The sequence below is a fragment of the Urocitellus parryii genome, chromosome 1, assembly GCF_045843805.1.
Source record: "Urocitellus parryii isolate mUroPar1 chromosome 1, mUroPar1.hap1, whole genome shotgun sequence".
Classification (NCBI taxonomy): Eukaryota; Metazoa; Chordata; class Mammalia; order Rodentia; family Sciuridae; genus Urocitellus; species Urocitellus parryii.
In genome coordinates, this window is record NC_135531.1 from 32,058,800 (window position 1) to 32,080,299 (window position 21,500).

The following is a 21,500-nucleotide window of genomic DNA, read 5'->3' on the forward strand; positions in this document are numbered from 1 at the left end:
CTCAGGTATGTAAGCCCTTAAGAAAAAAAGGCCAACACAAACACACACACACACACACACACACACACACACACACCCCTCTGCTTATGATAGATTTGGAAAAATGCCCTTGCACATATACATATGCATATGCATACTACATTTTATTAATCACATTGCATTATATATTAGGATACATGTTTTACTTCAAAAAATATTAACTTTGCATATTGCATTTAAAGCTTGTTCAATAAAAGTATTGAATCAAGTAGGTTTTGACTTGCACATTTTGGGGGTTATTGTTAAACAGTACCATGTTAGTCAGCTCTTCATCACAGTCACAGAATACATGAGAAAAATAAACTTAAATGAAAGATGGCTTATTTGGGCTTATGGTTTCAGTTCACAGGTTCTTGGCCAAGATGCTTTTGACTTGTGGCATCTCAGTATCTTATGCAGTGTCAAAGTGGGGCATAGAAGGTCTGTCCACCTCTGGGTGACCAGAAAACCAAAGGAAAAAAGTCCTGTTCTCACTATCCCTGTCATAGTTTTGCTCCCAATGATGGAGGTAACTTCCTTCCACTAGGCTCTGCCTCTTAAATGTTCTCCCAGTAATTTGGAATTGGCAATGAAATATGCATATCATTTTGGTACCTGTGAAAGCAGAAGTCTGGGATGAAGGAAAAGAAGTGGAGTATAAGAAACTATTTTATTGATAGGAAATGTGATTTTTTTGAATAATAAAAAAGTGGTGCTAAATCATGTCTTCATAATTGTTCAAATACATTTTAAAACCTATAAGTGATTTGATTTTCATAACTGTAATCTCACCTAATCTCCTTGGGTAACCATTGCTTGTAAACTCAGCAGGAACCAGCCCCTGGGAGACAATTAGGTATACTTGTTGTAGACATGCTCTTATCATGTTATTGGTCCTTCCAAATCTTGCTCATATAACATATTTCTAGTTGACAATACTAAAGGACAACAACACTCTTACAAGCATGCATTGCTTAATTTGTTTTCTCTAGGAAAAAATATTCTGTTCCCTCAAAACTTTTATCCAAATAAGGATTTATTTATATTGGTAGCAAGTGACTATCAACATATAATGATATCATCATATTTAATTTGTACTAGTTCTGGGATGTGCACATGTCTCACATCACACACAATAGAATAGCTGCTATTATTTTACAGAGAGAGAAATCAAGTTCCCAGAAGATCAAATCATGTCTTCAGGAAGGATGGAAAAAGATTTGGAGAAATACAGCTAGATCCCCAAGTTCTCATTATTATAAGCCTTAGAACTATATAGACAATGAATTTGCTTTTATTTATAAAGAAATTTTACATTAGTTTAGTAATGAATTCAATTACACAGTGTCACTACAATAGAAAGGATGGTGATTTATTTCAGAGGCTAACCTGTTTTGCCTTAGGTAACTCCTCAGGAGTACAGACCACCCAGGTGAACATGGGATGCATCATGGACCTGAATTGCTATGCTTTGTTCTGCTAGTGGTTCAGGTTACTTGCTTTATCTCCAAGTGCTGAGGGAGCACACATTTTAAAAACCCTTTCCATTCTCTTTCTTTTCTTTTCTATCTTTGTGTGTGTGTGTGTGTGTGTGTGTGTGTGTGTGTGTGTGTGTGTGCAGGGTGGTGGTAACAGGGATTGAACTCAGAGACACTCAACCACTGAGACCTATCCCCTGCCCTATTTTGTATGTTGTTTAGAGACAGGAGTTGCTTAGTGCCTCACCTTTGCTGAGACTGGCCTTAACTTTGTGCTCCTCTTGCCTCAGCCTCCTGAGCCGCTGGGATTACAGGTGTGTGCCACAACACTTGGCTCAATTCATTTTCTCTATAATTTCTTCGGTTGCTTTTGGAGAATAGTTCTTTTGTCACACTAACTTGAAATTGTGTATGTATGTGTTTTACCTATAATAATTAGTTATTTTAAATTCATAGTAAATAATCATCATATATTTCCTTGAAAAAATACTGTAATAGTCAATAGTCATTAGAAAATTAAAGAAATTAGTCCATTAAATAAGCTTTCATAAACCATTCAATGAGTTATTAGAATGTGAATAATTTTAGTGTAAATTAACTAAAGAGTACACATGTCTAGTTTTAGGAAACCAAGCTTACTTAGAAGAAATATAAGATTCTTTAAAACATAATATAAGCTTTTAAGACACAAATGGTAAATAGCTTTAGATAAAATAGCAAATATGTTCAGACCATTTTGCCATGGCTCCTAGAGACAGTAAATAAAATTAATGATGACCTGAGCAAACATATACTACTTCAAGGCAGTAATATGAAGTAGTTATGATGAAGCTATCTAGAAAGTACTTCAGGATAAGTATGTTTAACACTCATTGATATAAATTAAGAAATTCCATGTCTACCCTCTGGCCTGGATATTGTTAATAAGAGCAGTTAGATGTTCTTATAAAATAATACAGTGCACCCATCTAAGTACAAGGCCCTATGACTGAACAGGGAACTCACTGATGAACTCTAATGAAAGGAACATCTTATGTACTCAACAAAACAACATACAAAACTCTTGTTTTGCTATTTTCATTTTAGAGAAAACACCATTAACATCAATTCAAAAATGTAGGTTAGACAAAAGAAATAACACTGGAGGATTTTGTAGGAAAGAAGTGATGGATGTCACTCATAAGGACTTGAGGGCCCTTCATGGGAACAACAAGAGCAAAGGCAAAATGTGCATTTCGTGCTGCAGGGAATTCAGAAAATAGCTGGACTGAATTGAGAACCACGGCCCAATGAAGGATGCAGAAGATCAAGAGTCAGAAATATTTCTAAGGATGAGATGCCTACATTTATTAAGCACATGCATTATTTGTATTATAAAACCCTGCTATCTGTGTGTTTCAATACATAACAAAACTGAGAATCTGTGTTTTACATTCAAGATATCAAGTTCAGAACCCAAGCTCAGTATTGGTGTAAACCACATTTTCCACCATTACAGCAAGCTGCTTCAAGGTCTCAACAAATTGAACAAAAGATCACATATAAAGCTCTGGGAACAGATGATGTTTTTTTTAAAGAAAAAAAAATCTTTCTCTGAGAATATCTAAAGACAAAATACATGGTCCACATAGAACAAGAGAATGGCAGAGTACAGGGGAGTCTGAACACGGACATGCAGATGTATAAAAAGATTCATAGTTAGAATACAATGTGTGACTGTTTAAGAAAACAACAAACAACAAACAACAATAACAACAACAACAACAAAAAGCAGGCCTGTCACCTTGGTGCACAACTGTAATCCCAGGTACTCAGGAGGCAGAGGCAGGAGGATGGCAATTTTGAAGCCATTTTGGACAACTTAGTGAGAACCTGTCTTAACTTAAAAGGAATGAAAATATAGTTCATATGGTTCAATGGTAAAGCATCGGTTCAATCCTCAATACCAAAAAAAAAAAAAAAAAGGAAAGTATGAGAAAATTAAAGGAAAATGATTAGATAACAAATATAATTTTAGGGGCTGGGTATGTGGCTCAAGCGATAGCGCTCTCGCCTGGCAAGCGTGCGGCCCGGGTTTGATCCTCAGCACCACATACCAACAAAGATGTTGTGTCTGCCGAAAAGTAAAAAATAAATATTAAAATTCTCTCTCTCTCTCTCTAAAAAAATATAATTTTAATAACACTTATTTTATATTTATACCTCTTTAGACACCTATTTTAAGCATCTTACTTATATCCAAATGAGAAATTTAAACAAAGAAGTGAAACATCTCTCTGTGTGTTTGTGTGTGTGTGTGTTACTCTCTAATACTCTCTTGAACCCAGGGTGTTTTTATAACTAATCTATGTCCCTAGTTCTTTTTATTTTATTTTGATACAGGTTTCAATGAATTTCCTGGGCTGGCCTGAAACTTGCAATCCTCCTTCCTTAGCCTCCCCTTTCACTGTGTCCCACTTCCCAGCAAGAGTGCTAACTACTTAACCATTCTAACTTTATAATGTGTTTACTTTGTCATTAAACATCTAAAACAAACAATCAACTATCCAAACTGAGATACAACTTTAAATTTACTAAGAAAAAATTAAAAATAAGGAGAAATATAAGATAAAGAAATAAATAAATGAAAGAAATAAAATTTCAGTGTTTATATGAACCTTTTTAAACTTATGTTTGCCTATTTCTAAGGAAATAGGCAAAATAGGCAAACATAAGTTTAAAAAGGTTCATATAAACACTGCGATCTGTAAGAAAAAAGTTTAAAGCTTAATTGTTATTGTTAAGGAAGCAATTACACTATGAGTGTTGATGTATATTTTATTTTCAGTAAAATGTTTCTGCAAATAGATTCAATTGACTTTCATTTCATTAGCTGCCCAAAGACAAAAGCAACAACAACAACAACAACAAAATATTAGCAACTTAGAAGAGATAAGAATGAAGAGATTTTGATATATAATTATTACCTAAACAAAAGACTATTTCCTACATTGACCTGAATCATTATTTTTACATTTTATTACTTAAGAATAAGATGTAATAGTTTTAGTATAGTTCTATACCATCAAATACTTTTTTACAAAATGTTTTGAGAATTAGGACAGGGTCAAAGTTAGCATTTCCATTAACTCAGAGGAAGTTATTTAGGTAAATTAAAAGAAACAATTTTAAGGGGAAGGCTTACCTAATGAAGAGAATAAAAGTTTTTGAGGCATTTCTAAAAACTCATTTACAGAGAAATAATAAAACTGTACTCTATCAGGTAGCCTACACAGGCCAGGTTACTGTTTTAGTTTTTTTTATTTCTATTCAATTGTTAAGCCAGTTTTCTTTGCAATAGTCATTGAATAATTGTATGAATTGTTTCATATATCATAAGTATCTAGTTTTTCATTTAAATCTCATCTATTACTGAGTAAGTAGAAGATGGTACAAACATACTTTATAGTTATGTCTCTTGTTCATTGAAAAGGGTGTGTTTAAACAAATTATAAGTTCAGGTTACACTGCTGGGATTAGTTGCAAGTAAATATCAATCTATCCTTAGATTTTATGAAGACTCTTGGAAACTCAAAGTGTGTGATGGTTGTCTCTAGGAAGGTGTATCACCTGAAAAGCCCTTCTATATTTAGAAACTATGCCCTGTCTTTTTGGAAATGTTCAAAAATTATAGTTGTGGTTTCATTGTCAGTTATATCATGGCAGTTTTTTTTTTTTTTTCTGCTACTGGTCTCCCAATTGTTATATTGGGTAAAATATCACAATAAAAAATGATAGCTCTTGTTCAACACTTATTCTTTCATTGGGCACAGGATTCAGTCAGTCATGTGAAGGCAGGGCATCAGAAAAATACTAGTCTGTATAAGTTTCAGCCATATTCCAGCAGTCAGGGGGCTTCCTCATAGGAGAGCATCCAGAGAAAAGGGGTACCAAATCTCACAAGGGGACAATCTAAAAACTGGATGACATAAAATGGTGAATGAGAGCCAAACACAGAAACATTTATAATATAGAGCCTGAGAATCTGTGCTCATGGTTTGTATTTGAGAGAGTTGTGTGGAGCTTTGTAGTTCAGGTATTTTAAAGTTGAAGATAATGTAGAGCATAACTTGATGCTAGAACTAAGCATAAGTTTGTGGGTATGGAAGGATATTTTATCTGGAAATTAAATAAAATAATATGGACAGACAGAGGAAAGGGAAAACACACACACACACAAACACACAGTGCAAGATGACACGTGTGATTCTGGGTCTAAGCAACACATTTTATCTTTTTAACAATACAGTTACACAGTCAGGAACATATTATTTTCCAAATTTTGTAGAAATGAAGAATATTGTGCATTAGAAAGAAAGATTCCACATCTAACTGTAAAAAGAATGAGTTATATTTTACATCACTCATTCTGTCCAGAAAATAAGTGTTCTTCAAACTATTTCATTGCATTTCAGTAATAGTTAATTTATGCAGTGAACTTATATGTCAGTGTCAGACTGAGCAAAGTAAATAAAATTTGCTTACTATGGTAGCAAGATACAGGATGCTATAGACACATTATTATTTATTTAGAAGTTTTATTTGTTTTGTAGATTGAATTTAAGGCCTTGTGCATTCTAAGGAAGTACTATATTATTGAGTTAAGCCCCCAGCCTGACATATTATTTTATGCATACATTATACAAATCATTGAATATTTAATATGTTGTCAAAAAACTTAAAATGTATGTAATTAACTACACGAAGTTGTATTTCTGTTTGAATCAAATTTGTAAATTATGACATGTCTCCAAGTATTAAGTATAAGCAAAATGGTAAATTTTTATTTTGTCTGGGAATGTGAAGTTTTTTCTGGGATTTAGGAATTTGAGTATTAAAGCTAATAAATTCTTCTGAAAATCAGAAAAATAAATTGGTTTTCCTGAATAAGACATTTTAAAATGTCTTATTGCCTTCTAGTGGAAATATTTAGCTGTCATATAAACTGGAAGAATTGTTTCTGTGCATCAAATTAAGTGCAAAATATAAGTTCCAAGTTGTTCGTGGTGAGTACTATCCCAGGCATTTGGTAACAGAAAGATGAACAAAACTATTCTCTACTTTTACATAATTTAAAAGGCAGTGGGAAAGAAAGGAGATTAAATCACCTACAGGAAATATATACAAGCTATGTTATCTTATTTGGAATCTACTTATTAATTGAATATTACATTGCATGCAAGAAAGATGTTCACATTGCCAAGATGGATAGAGACTCAAATAAAGAAATATTTTAAAAATAAAATGCAGGTTAAGTGCAATATAAAGGAAGAACATAATTGTAAGAATTGATGGAGATTCCACTTAATGAATGGCCAATGTGGAACTCTGCAGAGGCATTCCTTGGTAAAACAAATAAACAAATAAATTTTAAAAAAATATGATCAAAATAAAAAACAATCATTTACTGTCTCTCAAAACTTTTCTAAAGGCTAACAGCACAAGAAGAACTATTTACTCAAGTAAGTCAACAAAAATTTGTGAGAAGCAACAGACTTTGGCAGTGGACCCAAACCCACTACCTCCCCCCTTACTTTGTCCTAGCTACCTTGGTAGAAATGCCCGCCCTGGGTAGGTGTGGTTGAAGAGACATGTCTTCCCTCTCTTCAGTAGCCAATCAAGAGATTATGGTTTGCTAGGAGGGTCAGGCTGCCAATATTTCTCATCCCCTCCACCTCCAGGTTTCAGAAGCTAAATTCCTAGTGAGTGTGACTAAGAGACCAGTAGCATCTCTCCTCCACTCAGTACCACACACAGCTGGAGGTTCTACCCCAGTGAGACTAATAATGTGGGGCCCAAACACCCTGAACAATGAGAGGCAGAACAGGAAGTCCACAGGCTGCTGTCTTCACCCAATGCCTAGAGCACTGGCTCAGAGAATTTGCCCAGGCTGAAACAGAGTCCTTGAGAACCCAGAGCTCTGAGGATCATCTCCAATTACTTGCTTTTATTAAGCCTTAATAGACATATTTCATAATTATTACCATGTTTTATTAGACTTGTGACATAGATACATAAAGGTTGGTGTAAATATGTTTATACCATATTTAATAAGAGCACATAGATATATAGGAGCAATGTTTCTAGATAGTGCTGGAATTCAGTTAGGGAATTTGAATCTGATAAGGTGTATATGGTCAAACCTCCGAATAGGTATAAGAAAAAATAAATCAATGAAAAAAAATATAAGGATTTATATCATAATGCAAAATATTCACTTAATGAAAAAGAAAACAGTAGAGAAGGAATAGAGGAAAAAAGAAACAAAACTTATGGAAAAAAAATAAACTGGCAAATGCAGATTCAATATTAATTCAAAGACCTTATATGTAAAAGGAATAAACAATATAATCAAAAGGCAGAAAATAAAAAAACTACATAAAATCTGATGAAACATGATTTGCATGATTATAAATTTCTGATGGCAAAGTTAGCCAATTTGAGTCCTTGGTTCTGTGCAAATGGCCATGCATTTTTTTTCAAAATTTTGTAGCAAGTAACTACACTAGGCAACCTTACTTCTTTGGGCCTCACAAATATCTCAACCCTTTTGTGTATAGATAACACACTTATATCATTTTGCAACATATCCCTTCTATCCCTCAGTGAATCTGATACTGTGGGACTTCAAAGATCATAAATATGGGAAGGGCTCAGGGATATTGATCTTGGAGAGCCGAGAAAGTTTCTGCCTATCAGACTGGGCCTGCCACGGAGTATGGGGCAATATGAAAGTGGGTGAAGTGAAGTCAGTCTGTAAACACAGATTAATTGACCCTGAGAAAACATTTAGTCAGTGACCTTTCTTGGTAAGGGAGGGGGTCTTCTTCTGCCTCTTAGCATAGGATTTCAGTAAAGGTCAGCTTTTTCATTGCTGTGACTTAAAGATCTGACAAAAACAATTTTACAGGAGGAAAAGATTATTTGAGGACTCATAGTTGCAGGGGTCCTGTCCTGTTGTATTCCTTAAGCCTCGAGGCTAGCGAGAACATTATGGTGAAAGAGTGTGACAGAGGGAAGCAGCTCACATGATGACCAAAAAGAAGAGAGAGAGAATCCATTTACCAAATACAAAATGCATTCCCCAAAGACATCCTGTGCCCTCCATACACACCCTACCTGCCTTTAGTTACCACTTAGCTAATTCCACCAGGGGATTAACTCACTGATTGGGTTCAGACTCTCATAACCTCATCATTTCTTCTCTAAACCTTCTTGCATTGTTTCACACATAATATTTTGGGAGATACCTAATATCTAAACCATAAAAAGGTTAAAGCCACTAATTTTGACTTGTAGTTTCCCATAGGCTAGGCATCAGAATGGCCTAAAATTACAGGGAACTCACCTATGTTTATTTTGACTTTACTCTGAGATTAAGTGTGTAAGTATTTATTTCTGGACTAACCAAATTGCTAACATTAACCTTAACAACATGGGACAAATTAGTTGTCTTTAATTTTTGGAGAAACATGTTAGTATTTAGGATCCAGGGGATATGAAACCTGTAAGGTGCTCTCAAATATGTCTGTTAAAACATTATACATGTGTGTACATGAAGTTAAAAATGAATGTGGAAAATATTAACAAGTAATATATTGGAGAGGTATTCTAAAATTTTCTTAGAAATGTATGATAAATTTAAATTTAAAAATAAAATAAAGTAGTGGTTCTTGTCTGTCACATTGGAGAGTACCTAATGTAAATGATGCACCAAGGTCTACCTACACAAGAACAAATAACTTTTAAACAGGAGGCAAGAGAATGTCTTTTATCATTAAAAACTCCTCAGGGACAGAATTATTTTATTCCTTGACCGCATCACAATTTTTACCCATAAAAATGAAATTTCCAGAAAATTAAACATGTAACAATATATACATATAGATTTAATACATTTAAAATATTTTCTAAAAACTACCACATTCTTGCACAACATTCATGATACCTAAAATGAATGAATTTTACAGATGAAGTGGGTGAATTTTTTAGTATGTCAATTATATCTCAATAAAGTTTATGGAAGGTGAAGTACATTTTAGCAAAGTGGGAACTTACCGGAGCAGTTCCAAAATCGCCCACAGTGTGTACTATTTCCTGAGGAAACCCCTTATAAATGTTTACACTTCTAATATAAACATATTTGCTTTATGTATCTGAAATCTGTGTTTACATATGTTCTCTTCTTCAATCCTACCTATTCCCTCAAAACATAACAAATAATTCTGTCACCCCTGCACTTGCCCATCTCTACCAATTTAAAGTCAGCTAATGTATCTTGTGTCTTCTTTGGGCTGCAAGTGTCCCTGGTTGTCCTCATCACTCCTCAAAGCCTGTTGAATCAAGTCTCCTTACAACCCTGCTTACTCTCCATCTTTTGGCAAGATTCTGGAGATCCAGAAATGCTCAGTCTCATCCTCTTCAAATACATCCAACAAGTTACTTTTCTAGGGATTCAATGTAAACCCCAGTGACCTTGCTCAGCAGTGTTGATCTCCCTTAGCATGTGGCCTACCTCCTTAATAGTATGTGTAAGGCCTTCTTTGACCTAAATCACTCGTCTTCTCATTGTTGTTCCTCTCAAGTATTTTCTGTAGCAATTACTAACAATGTATAATTCTCCACACTACTTTCACAGGTCTGCTAGTGTGATTGCATTGCTCTATAAAATACCATCTTTTCCCCTTCACTTTGGGTATTTCAGTTTTTTTTTCAGGATCATTTCTCCATATCCTTCTAGTGCCACCAAACATCATGCACAGGATGTCTTGCCTGAACCATTTGATTTTACACTTGTTGCCTTTTTTTTTTTTTGGCTCTCCTATGGTCTTCCCTATCCCTCTATCAGTCATTAAGATCATGTGTAGATATGTGTAACCCCAACTCTTGTTTATTTTACTTCGTTTTCATGTTTCAACTCTAGCAAGGTGTCTACTGCATGGTGTACAGTCAGCAAATATAATGAATTGCATGATTGTGCATAGTATGCATTGATAATTCTTTTCAAAATGCTAGATGATAAACAAATTCAGTCGTAATTTTCTTCTTCAATTAGGCATATATTTAGTTGACTAGAAGTGCTTAAAAGGACTATTGTGAGACAATGCTTTCTTGTTCAAAAAAGAACATGCTACAGAGAGAATTAGACTTATTATATCCTCATGCTTCCTAACTTTTAAATGTAACTTAACTTCATTTATATTTTTGAGAGCATTCCTATAAGACAAGCTATTACATTGAAATCACATGGCTTCAATGCATTCTCACAGCTCAAATCATCAGCAGTGATATAAAAAGATTAATAGCACGGTTTATACCCTGTTCCATTACATTCAGTAACTTCAGGTGGGAAAATCAATTACTAACAAATATTGACAAGTTAAGTTCATAAATCTCATTTGTAAAGGCAAACAAGTTTTGATCTCTGACTGCAGTGACATGAGAACTACAAACTTATCAGAATAATAACAAGCTTGCCAGAATAATAACCTGCTCTTTGGAGATAGACTTCCCTTAACTGACTTTTCATGATGAACACAGGATCACTTTTTGTGGCATGGGTATTTCAATGGGCCAGCTGCAATAATGTCACCTGCTCTTAGCCACTGTTATAAACCTATCTTTTGTTCCCCTGCCAGAAACATAATGTTGGTAAATGTTCTGTGCATCACACCATATGATTACCAGATCTGTTCCTTATAATATCCCTTGTCAATTTGGTAATAATACAGAGTGATGATCATATGGGGATCATTATTGACTTGTTCAAATATCAGCATAAAACATTGAATCTATGTAAACTTGGACAAATTCTTTCTTGTTTCTATGGTATCATTTCTATAATTTCATAAGTGGGGAGATTGATAATGTATTTTTAGAGCTACTGTATGAATTAATGATAATATTTATCAACACCGAGAGAAATATGGCAAGCTTTAAAAATGCTAACTCTTGTTATTATAATTGATAACATATCAGTTCATGTGTTCACCATTTCCTAACAACTTAAGTGAATGCAATTTCTGTTTTGTTATTCATTTTCTTGGATGTTCTACTCCTATTGCTTCACATAAGTCAGCAACATTTATCACCAAATATGTCAGATAATAAAAACGATAAAAAAGACATCATTAGCCAAGGTCACCACTTCTTTTTGAAAGTTGTCCTGACATATAGTATAATAAAACAGCAATGGCTCTTTTATGTTTGTATAAAGAAAAATATTTTTGTACAATCACCAAATTGTCAAAGTTTTTCCTTCATTTTCCATAATGTGATTTTTCCCCAGTCTGTGTTAACATCAAGATTCTACCTCAGTTCTGGCATAGATTTTTGTTGTTGTTTGCAGAAGTCTCCCTCATCCAAAGCCCTTTCACAGCCACTGTTAAGGATTTTTTTTTACTGCTCCAAAAAGTTTAATATTCAGCAGGTTAAGGAAACCCATGGTCAGCTTTAGAATTTCAGTCTCTGCTGAGCTTTCAAGGTGTCAAGACCCTAAAATAATATGAACAGCAGGAGTGCTAAATCTTTCATTATTTCCAGTTTCCCCTTGAGCATACTGACTTTGCAATAAAGAAGCTGTCATTTACACTCTTCTTTATTGCAAGGTGGGTAATAGCTACAGGGAGAAAAATAAGGAACTGTGTCAAGTTAGCCTAACTGCCATTATGATTAATGTGTAATCATTGCACATTTGCATTTACTCTTTTCACATGCAGGTACTTCATAGATTGGAAGAGTGATGGGGACAGCTACTTTACAATAGATGGAACAGAAGGAACCATCGCCACTAATGAATTACTAGACAGAGAAAGCACTGCACAGTATAATTTCTCCATAATTGCGAGTAAAGTTAGTAAGTATGGCATGGACAGAATCAATGTTATACCGCAGTTCTTTGGATTTAACACTTTTAAATGAGTCCCTGCTGAGATGTTTTTCATTTTTTGCAATGACAGCTGAGTGGTCTCCCGGGGAAACTCAGAAACCTGTTCCTTTTCCTCCTAGCATAAGTCCAGAGATATTGTGACAGCTGCCAATGAGCCCTGTTTGCAGGATTGCATGAATACCTAGAAAAGCATTTCATTGTGAGGTCTCTTCGTTTTCACTCTGTACTCTCAAAAAGTCACCAGAGTGACAGCTTTTCTAACAGGCATGATCCTTGTATCTATATCACTAAGAGTTTCATAGGCTGGTCAAAAGAAATAATAATGAAATAAAATTACTCACTCTAAAATATTTTTTTAAATCAAGAATAGCATTTAAAAAATCATCTCCCTGTCTCTTTCCTGTAACTAGAATATATTTTTAATGAATGTAACTGTGGAATACACTTAAATGCAATTCTGCAAAGAGCTGCAGAGAATCCCTAGAATTGTTTGTAATTGTTCCTTGTGTTCATTTATGCTTGGTCCAAAATAGAATCCTGTCAACTGAGCTTAATTGTAGTTCTTACGGTTTAACAGTATAATAGAGAATGTGATAAAAATTTCTTTAAGTAATCAATTAGAGTGGAAATGTGACATTTGACTCTTTTTACTTGGTTGTTTTCAACAGAAATGCATTTCCCTAGTTCTTCTGCTTATGATTTCCTAAAAGTTTTGGAAAATCCCTTCTAAGTATCTTTCATTTCGTTTTCTCATTTGTTTTATGAATCTGGTGCAAATTTATAACACTTTTGCAGCTAATTTCACCGTTCAGATCAGAGAGAAGCTATGAATATTTCTGTGGAGGGGTTTTGATCAGTCTCAACTCGGTGGGGGCATAAATGTGGAACAATTTTGTTTATCTTTAACAACTGCGGCTCAACATGAACAGTCAGATACCTTACCCCATGCCTTTAGAATATCTTTAGCCAATTTCACGACTTTCAGGTAACTCTTGATGGCTAAATAACTACTGCCTTGTTTGTTTCAACACTTAACTCTTAAAATTTCAACCTGTCATGTGGAAAGTCTGGCTATTCTGAGGCGGCCATAAAAGAGAGATCGCCTGTTGATGCTCAGATCACAACTGCAGCTCAGTTCAGCCTTCCAACACTACGTGTCAGTTGATGGTTATGTCAGTCTTGAAACCCCTCATCCAATCTACTTTCTAGATGAATTCCACTTGCTAGATGAATACCACAGTGTACTCCCCATTGCCTTGTGGAACTAATATTAACTCATGGAATTGTGAGAAACATGAAAATGTTGTTATTTTTTACATTCCATGTCAAGGTTGTTTTTTGGTAAAATGGAAATAAATGACTGAAGATTACAAAGAAACCATAATTTGTATATTTGAGAATGTGGGGATAAGGATATAGATACAGGTCTCTTGGGATGGGAGTGAAGGGAATAAAAATGCATGAATTCCTCTTATCTGTCCCACCACTTTTAGAGTTGAGTTGCACTGATAGTAAAGATAAATGTCTGAAGGCCAATTATTTTCTTGGGTGATTTGATCCTTTAATGTTGGGGGCTTTTGGAGACATTTGCATAGGAATCAGATACCACCACACAATGGTAAACCTTAGACTTTCTTAATTTCCTCTTGATTGTCAAGCAGCCTTCTTGATAACAGTATAATTCTTGATAACAGTACAATTTCTCCATGCCAGTTCCTATCTGCTATGTCCACTGTACCCTAAAAAAACTCAAAAACTCTTGCCAAGGTAAATTACAGGCTGTGCCACCACAGTGTCTTTTCCTTGTCATTTTTGTTCAGATTGGACCTTCTTGCTCAGCTAGACTCAGACACAAGAATATGAAGTGAACTACTTGAGCGAATGTGCTATTGTAGAGCTAAATGCCAGTCACCTTTTCTTGGTGGACCCTCCACCTGCATTCTCTGTACACTGTTTGCTGTAGTCTCCCTTGAAGTGGACATCTTTCTTCCCTTCTGTTCTGTATCTGCTGTACTTGCATAGGTTAATTCTTCCCTCTTGATAACATTCAATGATTAATTCCTATAGAATTTTGAGGACAATTAATTTATGAAAATTAGTTTCCTAAACTATTTAATACAAAACCATTGTGAGTCTTGCTAAAATCACTTTGAAGTAGGAGTAATAGACCCCTGCCTTACCTCAAGCTAAATGTTTGTGGATAATCCATGGGTAACCTTTACCATACTATAAAAGTTTTCTTTCTCCCAGTAGCTACAAAACCATGGTAATGGTGTGAGAATAGACATAAAAATAATATCCAGGGCCTCCTTTTAGAGCCTTAAGCTTCAACTACTTGAATCAGGGAAGAACGTATAAACCCTTGTGTGAAAATAAAAGTCTTTAGTCACTGAAAAATTAGATTTCCTAAATTTATAGAACCATATTTGGTTACTTATCTCTATAATTAGTGCACTTGCTCTCCCAAATTGTAAGCTGTAGATTTTAGCAAAATGCGAGTTAGGAAATCCTAGTTCATGGATAACAAGTAGTTTCTTAGCCCTCATAGTGAGCATTGGAACTTAGGTATATAAGATACATCTGTACATATGTATCTCATGTGTCCAAGAAATCAATTTCCTCAATAAACCTGCAGGGTATTACTATCCACAGTGTAGGAGTAAAGGAATTCAAATTGTTTATAGCACTGTGTCACACAGCTAATGCTGACAAACCTAAAATTGGAGCCCTGGACTCTTTTACCAAAGTACATTTTGTGGATTGGGTGCCAACAGTTCTATAGCTGCTTATTTGTGAGAGTTATGTGGGTTATATATACTCCTCTCTCTCTCTCTCTCTCTCTCTCTCTCTCTCTCTCTCTCTCACACACACACACACACACACACACACACACACACATACACAATATGGGAGTGATGCCAAATTAATATTCCTAAAACAGACTGACCATCAATTCCATTTTGAGGAATTCAGTATCTCTTCAAAGACGATTGAATGGATATCAGATCCATCAAAGAAGTCTTCCAGGACAAAATAAAGATGCCAAAATATCATCACATAATAATTAGAGATTGCATAATAAAAGCTAATTTTGAGTCTTTATTTTTTGCCAATGAACTTTTAAAGTACACATTATTCATATTCCAATTCCTTAAGCTGACCTCATTGATCAAGCTAGCCCACTGATCAGATATTATTATCATAGTGAATGAATGAGAAATAAATACCCATTACTTGCTCTTGCATGAAGAATGAAATTGTTTAAGTAGACCAAATTGCAGGTTGAACTAGTATATGTTTTTATCTGACTCTTCTATTAAAAACTCTCAGGTTAACTGAAATGGTACAATGATACAACAACATTAAATTAATTAAAAATCAATCATTTATCAGTGTTGCTATAGTCAGAGGTCCAAATAATTTTATTAGGCTCCTAATAATTCTCTTTGATTTACTAATTTGTTCTTTTTAATAATATTAACCTCAAGAATTTTAAAAGAGAGGGAAGCTTCAAAATTTCACCTCATTCAAATTATCAGAAAATTTCAACAGGCCAATGTATCTAAATATTTTGGTGTTAATGTAACAAATGCCATTATTTAAAGAGGGCAAGCGACCATGACACTGAAGTCCTATAATTTATTTCATATTTATAATATATACAAATTACATAGGAGACAATTCTCTTCTTGTTGATATTCAAATAATAACATGGATTGGTTTCATTTATTATGAAATAAGTAAAAAAAATCAATGAACTCTTTTCCTAAATGCTATTTTTGTGAAATTTTATATATATATGTGTAAGTTCATGAGTTGAAATTTAATTGTTTGGTAATCAATTTTTAAGGTTTCTTCATGAAGATATTTTTTATGTTACAACTCGTTTTACTTAATATAGAACATGTGATATGATTTTCATATGTACAGAAAAATCAAGTTATAAGATTTTTTACTATAATTCAAGCTCAACATGAATTATGCATTTATTTTTATTCAGTATATTAAGAACCATTTGTGCAAAGCATCATTTGTTGTAGCTTATGAGAAAACTATAAATAGTGTCAATTCTTAAGGACATTGCAGTGAAAGTATAGATAGAAATTAACCAAATTAATGAATTATAATAAGTTATAATTGTTAAAATTGTGTTTCATTCCATAAAATTCATATATAAGTAAACACTAGAAAGAAGTTGCAAAGGGTTGACTGACCACTATGTGGTTTTAAAGTGATGAAGGATTTAAGTAAAAATAAACGAGCTTTTGGCAGAATATTCTTTTTTTAAAACATTTTTTAGATGTAGATGGACACAATACCTTTATTTTATTTATTTATTTTTATGTGGTGCTGAGGATTGAACCCAGTGACTCATATGTCCTCTGCCACTGAGCCACAGCCCCAGTCCCTGGCAGAACATTCTGAAATGATTTTCTGTATGCCAAAAAACTAGCTATGAAATTATATTCTCAGACAAGGTGAAGTAATAATAAAATAGTTAAACTATTCTAATATTTGTATACCCATTAACTCATATGGTCCCCTTTGATAATACTGCAAGGTGAGTATTACTATCTATGGTGTAGGAGTGAAGAAATCAATGCCTTGAGACATTTCTTCGTAGCCCAGCACCACACAGCTAAAGAGGACAAACCTGGGATTGGACCCTTTGACTCTCCAAAATACATTCTGGGACACGTATCCACTAACTTCTGCTTCCTTCTTTTATTTTAAATGAGTAATAACAATAGTCATGGTGATTTTCAAATGCATTTTGAATAAAAAATACAGTAAATGGGCTGGCTATGCCACAAAAACAGACCAGTATGACTTTTTCCAAAAATAGATGGAGATGATACTGGGAATCATATTTATACATTAAGAGAGGAAGATGACAACATTTGAAATGTGTTCTCAAGCGCAGCATTGCTGTTTGTCAGCAGGTTCTCAGTCTTTGCAGAGGAAGCCTATGAGAAAGTAGAAGAGATAACTTCTCCTTAAAGGTGTGGTGTCAGTTACCTATGGGATATTAGGTAATTATGCTATGTTACCAATTGCATCAGAATTCGGTCACATAGAACATCAACATTTATTATCTCATTTATTCATTCATGGGTGAACTGACTCCTCTAAATGTTCTCTCATTAGACTTTAATTAAGTTCACTCCATAGGTGATATTAAGATTCATTTTCTTGTAGGATGCTGGACTTGAGACTTAGAATCTCACAGGCTGTTGGTCCCAGGATGTTCTCAGTTTGCTATCATGAGAGCCTCTAGGGCAGTTTACAACTCTCAGTCAGTGTGATCAAAATAAACACAGGAGACAGAGAATGTGTCAAAGATCAAAATTAATCCTTTTTGTAATTTTTTTTAGACATTGATGGGCCTTTATTTTGTTATTTATTTATATGCGGTGCTGAGAATCGAACTCAGTGCCTCACATATGCTGGGTAAGCGCTCTACCACTGAACCTCAACCCGAACTCCATGAAATTGAACTTTCTATAACCTACTCTGAGAAATTACATCACATCGCTTTTGCCACATTTTGTTTCAGTAGAGGCAAACTACTAAATCTAAACAACATGTAAAAACAGAGAGTAAAGCAAGTGTGTAAAAAGAAGACAGTGATAATTATAGACCATTTTTAAAAGGTTGACTATTTTACGTGACTCTTGGCAACTAAATAAGTTATTTTAAAAAGAAGAAAATTTAGGAACCATATTATCTGGCCTCTAAGTTCTGAAAATTTTGTGAGAGAAGCAAATATCTGGTGAAATACATTAAATGCCCAATCAAAATAAAAAGTGTTCTCACTATATCCCATAGAACTTGTCATTTAAGCTGAGTGTTTTAAAACATTAAACACACACACACACACATACATTGTGTGCATGTAAGAACATGGAACAATAAGTCCTACCACCACATAAACTTTAAAGCTTAAATAAACATATGGAAAATGTACCTTGTCATAGGAGAAGATGGGATTACAGGTGGGGAAACTGCTTAAGCAAAGTTGTAGAGGTATCAAAGTTCATGTTGAGATCAGATCCTGCAACCTTTGTGGGACAGTTGGATGTACAGAGGGAATGGAAGGGAAAGATTGTCTGTAGTCTCATTTAGCCATCTAACGCTTCACTGAGAATTTAGTTTTTCCAATGTGTTTGAGTATACCCTCATTTTGGTTGTTTCTACCTGTATGTCCTTTGCTTCACACCTTTTTAAAAGGCATGTACTTCTCCAACTTTTTTTGTTGGTGGATTTGGAATGCATTTCTTTAATCCAGCACTGACTGCCTCACAGTGTATTAGCTGGTTCACTGTGATTGACCAGGGAGCTGGTGACAAGGGTGAGTTGGAATTCTTTGTGGTGTCTGACCAGGAGTACTCTCCTACTCTCCTTCCCCCGCTGATTGGATCACTTTTCAAAAAACTATAATATTTCTATGCATGCTGTTGAAAAGTAATATCCTTGGGTTGCCTTTTTTTTTCTACTAATGTTCCTCTACTCCCCAACTGTGATCACAAGTATCACAGTCATCTGGGATAATTTTTTTTTTTATATATAAGACAGATGTTTGGGTACATTCAAGTCACATTGGATCAGAATTTCTGGGATTATTGTCAAGAAATCTGAACTGGAAACAAGCACCCTATGTCATTAAACAAACACCAGGTGGGGAAACTGCTTAAGCAAAGTCATAGAGGCATCCAAGTTCATGTTGAGATCAGATACTGAAACCATTGTGGGACAGTTGGATGTACAGAGGGAATGTTGCCAAACTCTCCAGTGTCCTAAAGATGAGCACAAATTAAGGGAAATAAAAATGTGAAACCTGTCACTACTCAGCATAGTTGAGGTTTGATGACTGCATGGAGCAATTGCTTATGATTCTAAACCGATGTCATTTTTTCTTCCTTCAATTGCCCAGATAATTAACCTTCTCTTACTTTTCATAGAAGCCTTTTCATAGATTCCTGGTAGAATCTAGGTAGTTGGTCTATCATTTTCTAATTTTCTTTTTTTCTTCCCCCAAGTAACTATATGAAACTAATTTGTATTCTCAAATGAAAATAAATTTTATTTATACTAGAATTGGCAACATTTCAATAGTAGTTCTAAGAGTGATACTGTGAAGAATGAATCACTTGTAAAGTTTTCAAACTATTTCATAAAGCTCTGAAGTGTATCATATAACATGGAAAAAATAATCATTAATGTCATCTCGATCATCAACTTAATTTAGAAATGTTGCCATTTTGCTCACTATTATATGCTATGCAAGTATAATGAAATCCAAATTTATGTTGTGAGAGCTTATATTTTATTTTAAACCTTCAACTGCTTAGGAGTGTACTAACATAATCAAACTGCTTAAGAGTACTTTAATTCAATATAATTGCTTCAACAAAATCACATGTAGAACATTAATGTCAGCCTTATTTTTTACTTAATTAGTATCAGTTTTCTCAGGAAGTAAAAACTACATGATGAACTTTTCACCTAATTGCTGAAATCCATATAGAAATATATATTTATACAAATATGATATATAAAGTTCCATTAACACAGAAATATTCCTTTAACCTGACAGAGTTCCAAGAATAGAAAAAAATATATCAAAACTATTACATTGACATGATATATCATATCTAATCTATTTGTACAGTGATATTATCAATTTAGCATGGACTTTTAGAAGAAATGTCTTTATCATATACATCTTTGATTCCAAGGTATATTACACATTATGAACTACATGGATAAGTTTGTAATTAATATATTGTGAATGTTCAACCTTTCTTGAAACATATTACTTATTAACAATTTAAGTCACCAACACTACATTATACCTTCTATTCATTAGAGTCTCAAAACTATTCATCATGAATATAAATACTACAGCAATATTTTAATATTTTTTCATTTATTTAATCCTTAGTGGATCTTAACATGCCATTTTTAATGTTTAGAAAAAAAACTTCATTAGATGGGCTCATGGAATAATGACCATAAAGCACAGTATACTGTAAAAAAATAATAGCATGTTAAAATGTCAATCAAAAGAAAGCAAAGAAGGAGGATGCTGTGGTAGCAGAGAGAAAGGTATTAGGGAGTACCTCCACAATAATGCTGCATGTTAACTATAATGTCAGGGAAAAGGTATTAAAATTATTTGTGTATTGGATACTAGAAATATCATCTATTTCATTCTTGATTGGAAAAAGCACTGATACTAAGAATAAAGTAATTGAATATAAAAGAAATAATTAAGTATATGGAAAATATTTAGGGTGAGTAAAAGGTGACACTCTTGAATTTGTCTTTGTCTCTCTCCCTGTACTTTTCTCATCCCAATAATAAAGATAATCAAGGTGAGAGAAAATTAAGGTTTGTGTTTTGTTCCAGCCTGTGTGATATTTCAATATTATTCTGAAGAGGTAAAAGCTAAAAAAAAATAAAACAGAAGTATGAATTGTATTTTTGAAAATATATGCTGATTGAAGAATAATTAAAAGGATTTAAGAAAAGCAGGTTTGGAGAACGGTAGAAAAAGCTAATAAAAAGATTTTGTTATAATTTAAGACAAACACTTATTGTTCTATGAAGCGTTGACAGTGGATGAAAATTGTAAGATTAAAATGATGAAAATTGAAACTCATTTAATGTTAAAACACAGGGTGGGGAGTGAGACATCAGTATTAGGGGTCAGGTTTCAGGTAGGAGACAAGAGTAAGGGGTGCAGTAAACTGATGTAGAACAGAGAAACAGAAATAAAGGTGTTTTGCAAACTCTGAGTTTAGTTTTGAACATAAAGGGTAGAATATGCTTCCTCCTCATACAAATCATTGCCATCATTTGTGTATACTGGTCATAATTCAGTAACGATTTAGCTTTGAAAAATATATTTGATGGGGCTGGGGTTGTGTCTCAGCGGTGAACCCTCACCTAGTATGTGTGAGGTGCTGTGTTCTATCTCAGCAGATATATGTATTTATCAGCAAAATAGATTATAAGTGAATATGAACAAGAAAAGTCAAGTAAACTGAAAATGTGCCCTTAGAAGAAAAAAA

The 21,500-nt window shown here is 34.0% G+C and overlaps 1 protein-coding gene across 2 annotated transcripts in view; it reads left to right on the top strand.

The window, feature by feature from the left end:
* Positions 1–21,500, top strand: part of Cdh12 (cadherin 12) — a 280,591-nt gene that overhangs the window by 238,754 nt on the left and 20,337 nt on the right. For both annotated transcript variants that reach the window (XM_026393630.2, XM_026393631.2), the window contains one exon: positions 12,254–12,390. In XM_026393630.2, the coding sequence (XP_026249415.1) occupies positions 12,254–12,390 (137 nt within the window). The remainder of the gene's footprint in view (positions 1–12,253; positions 12,391–21,500) is intronic.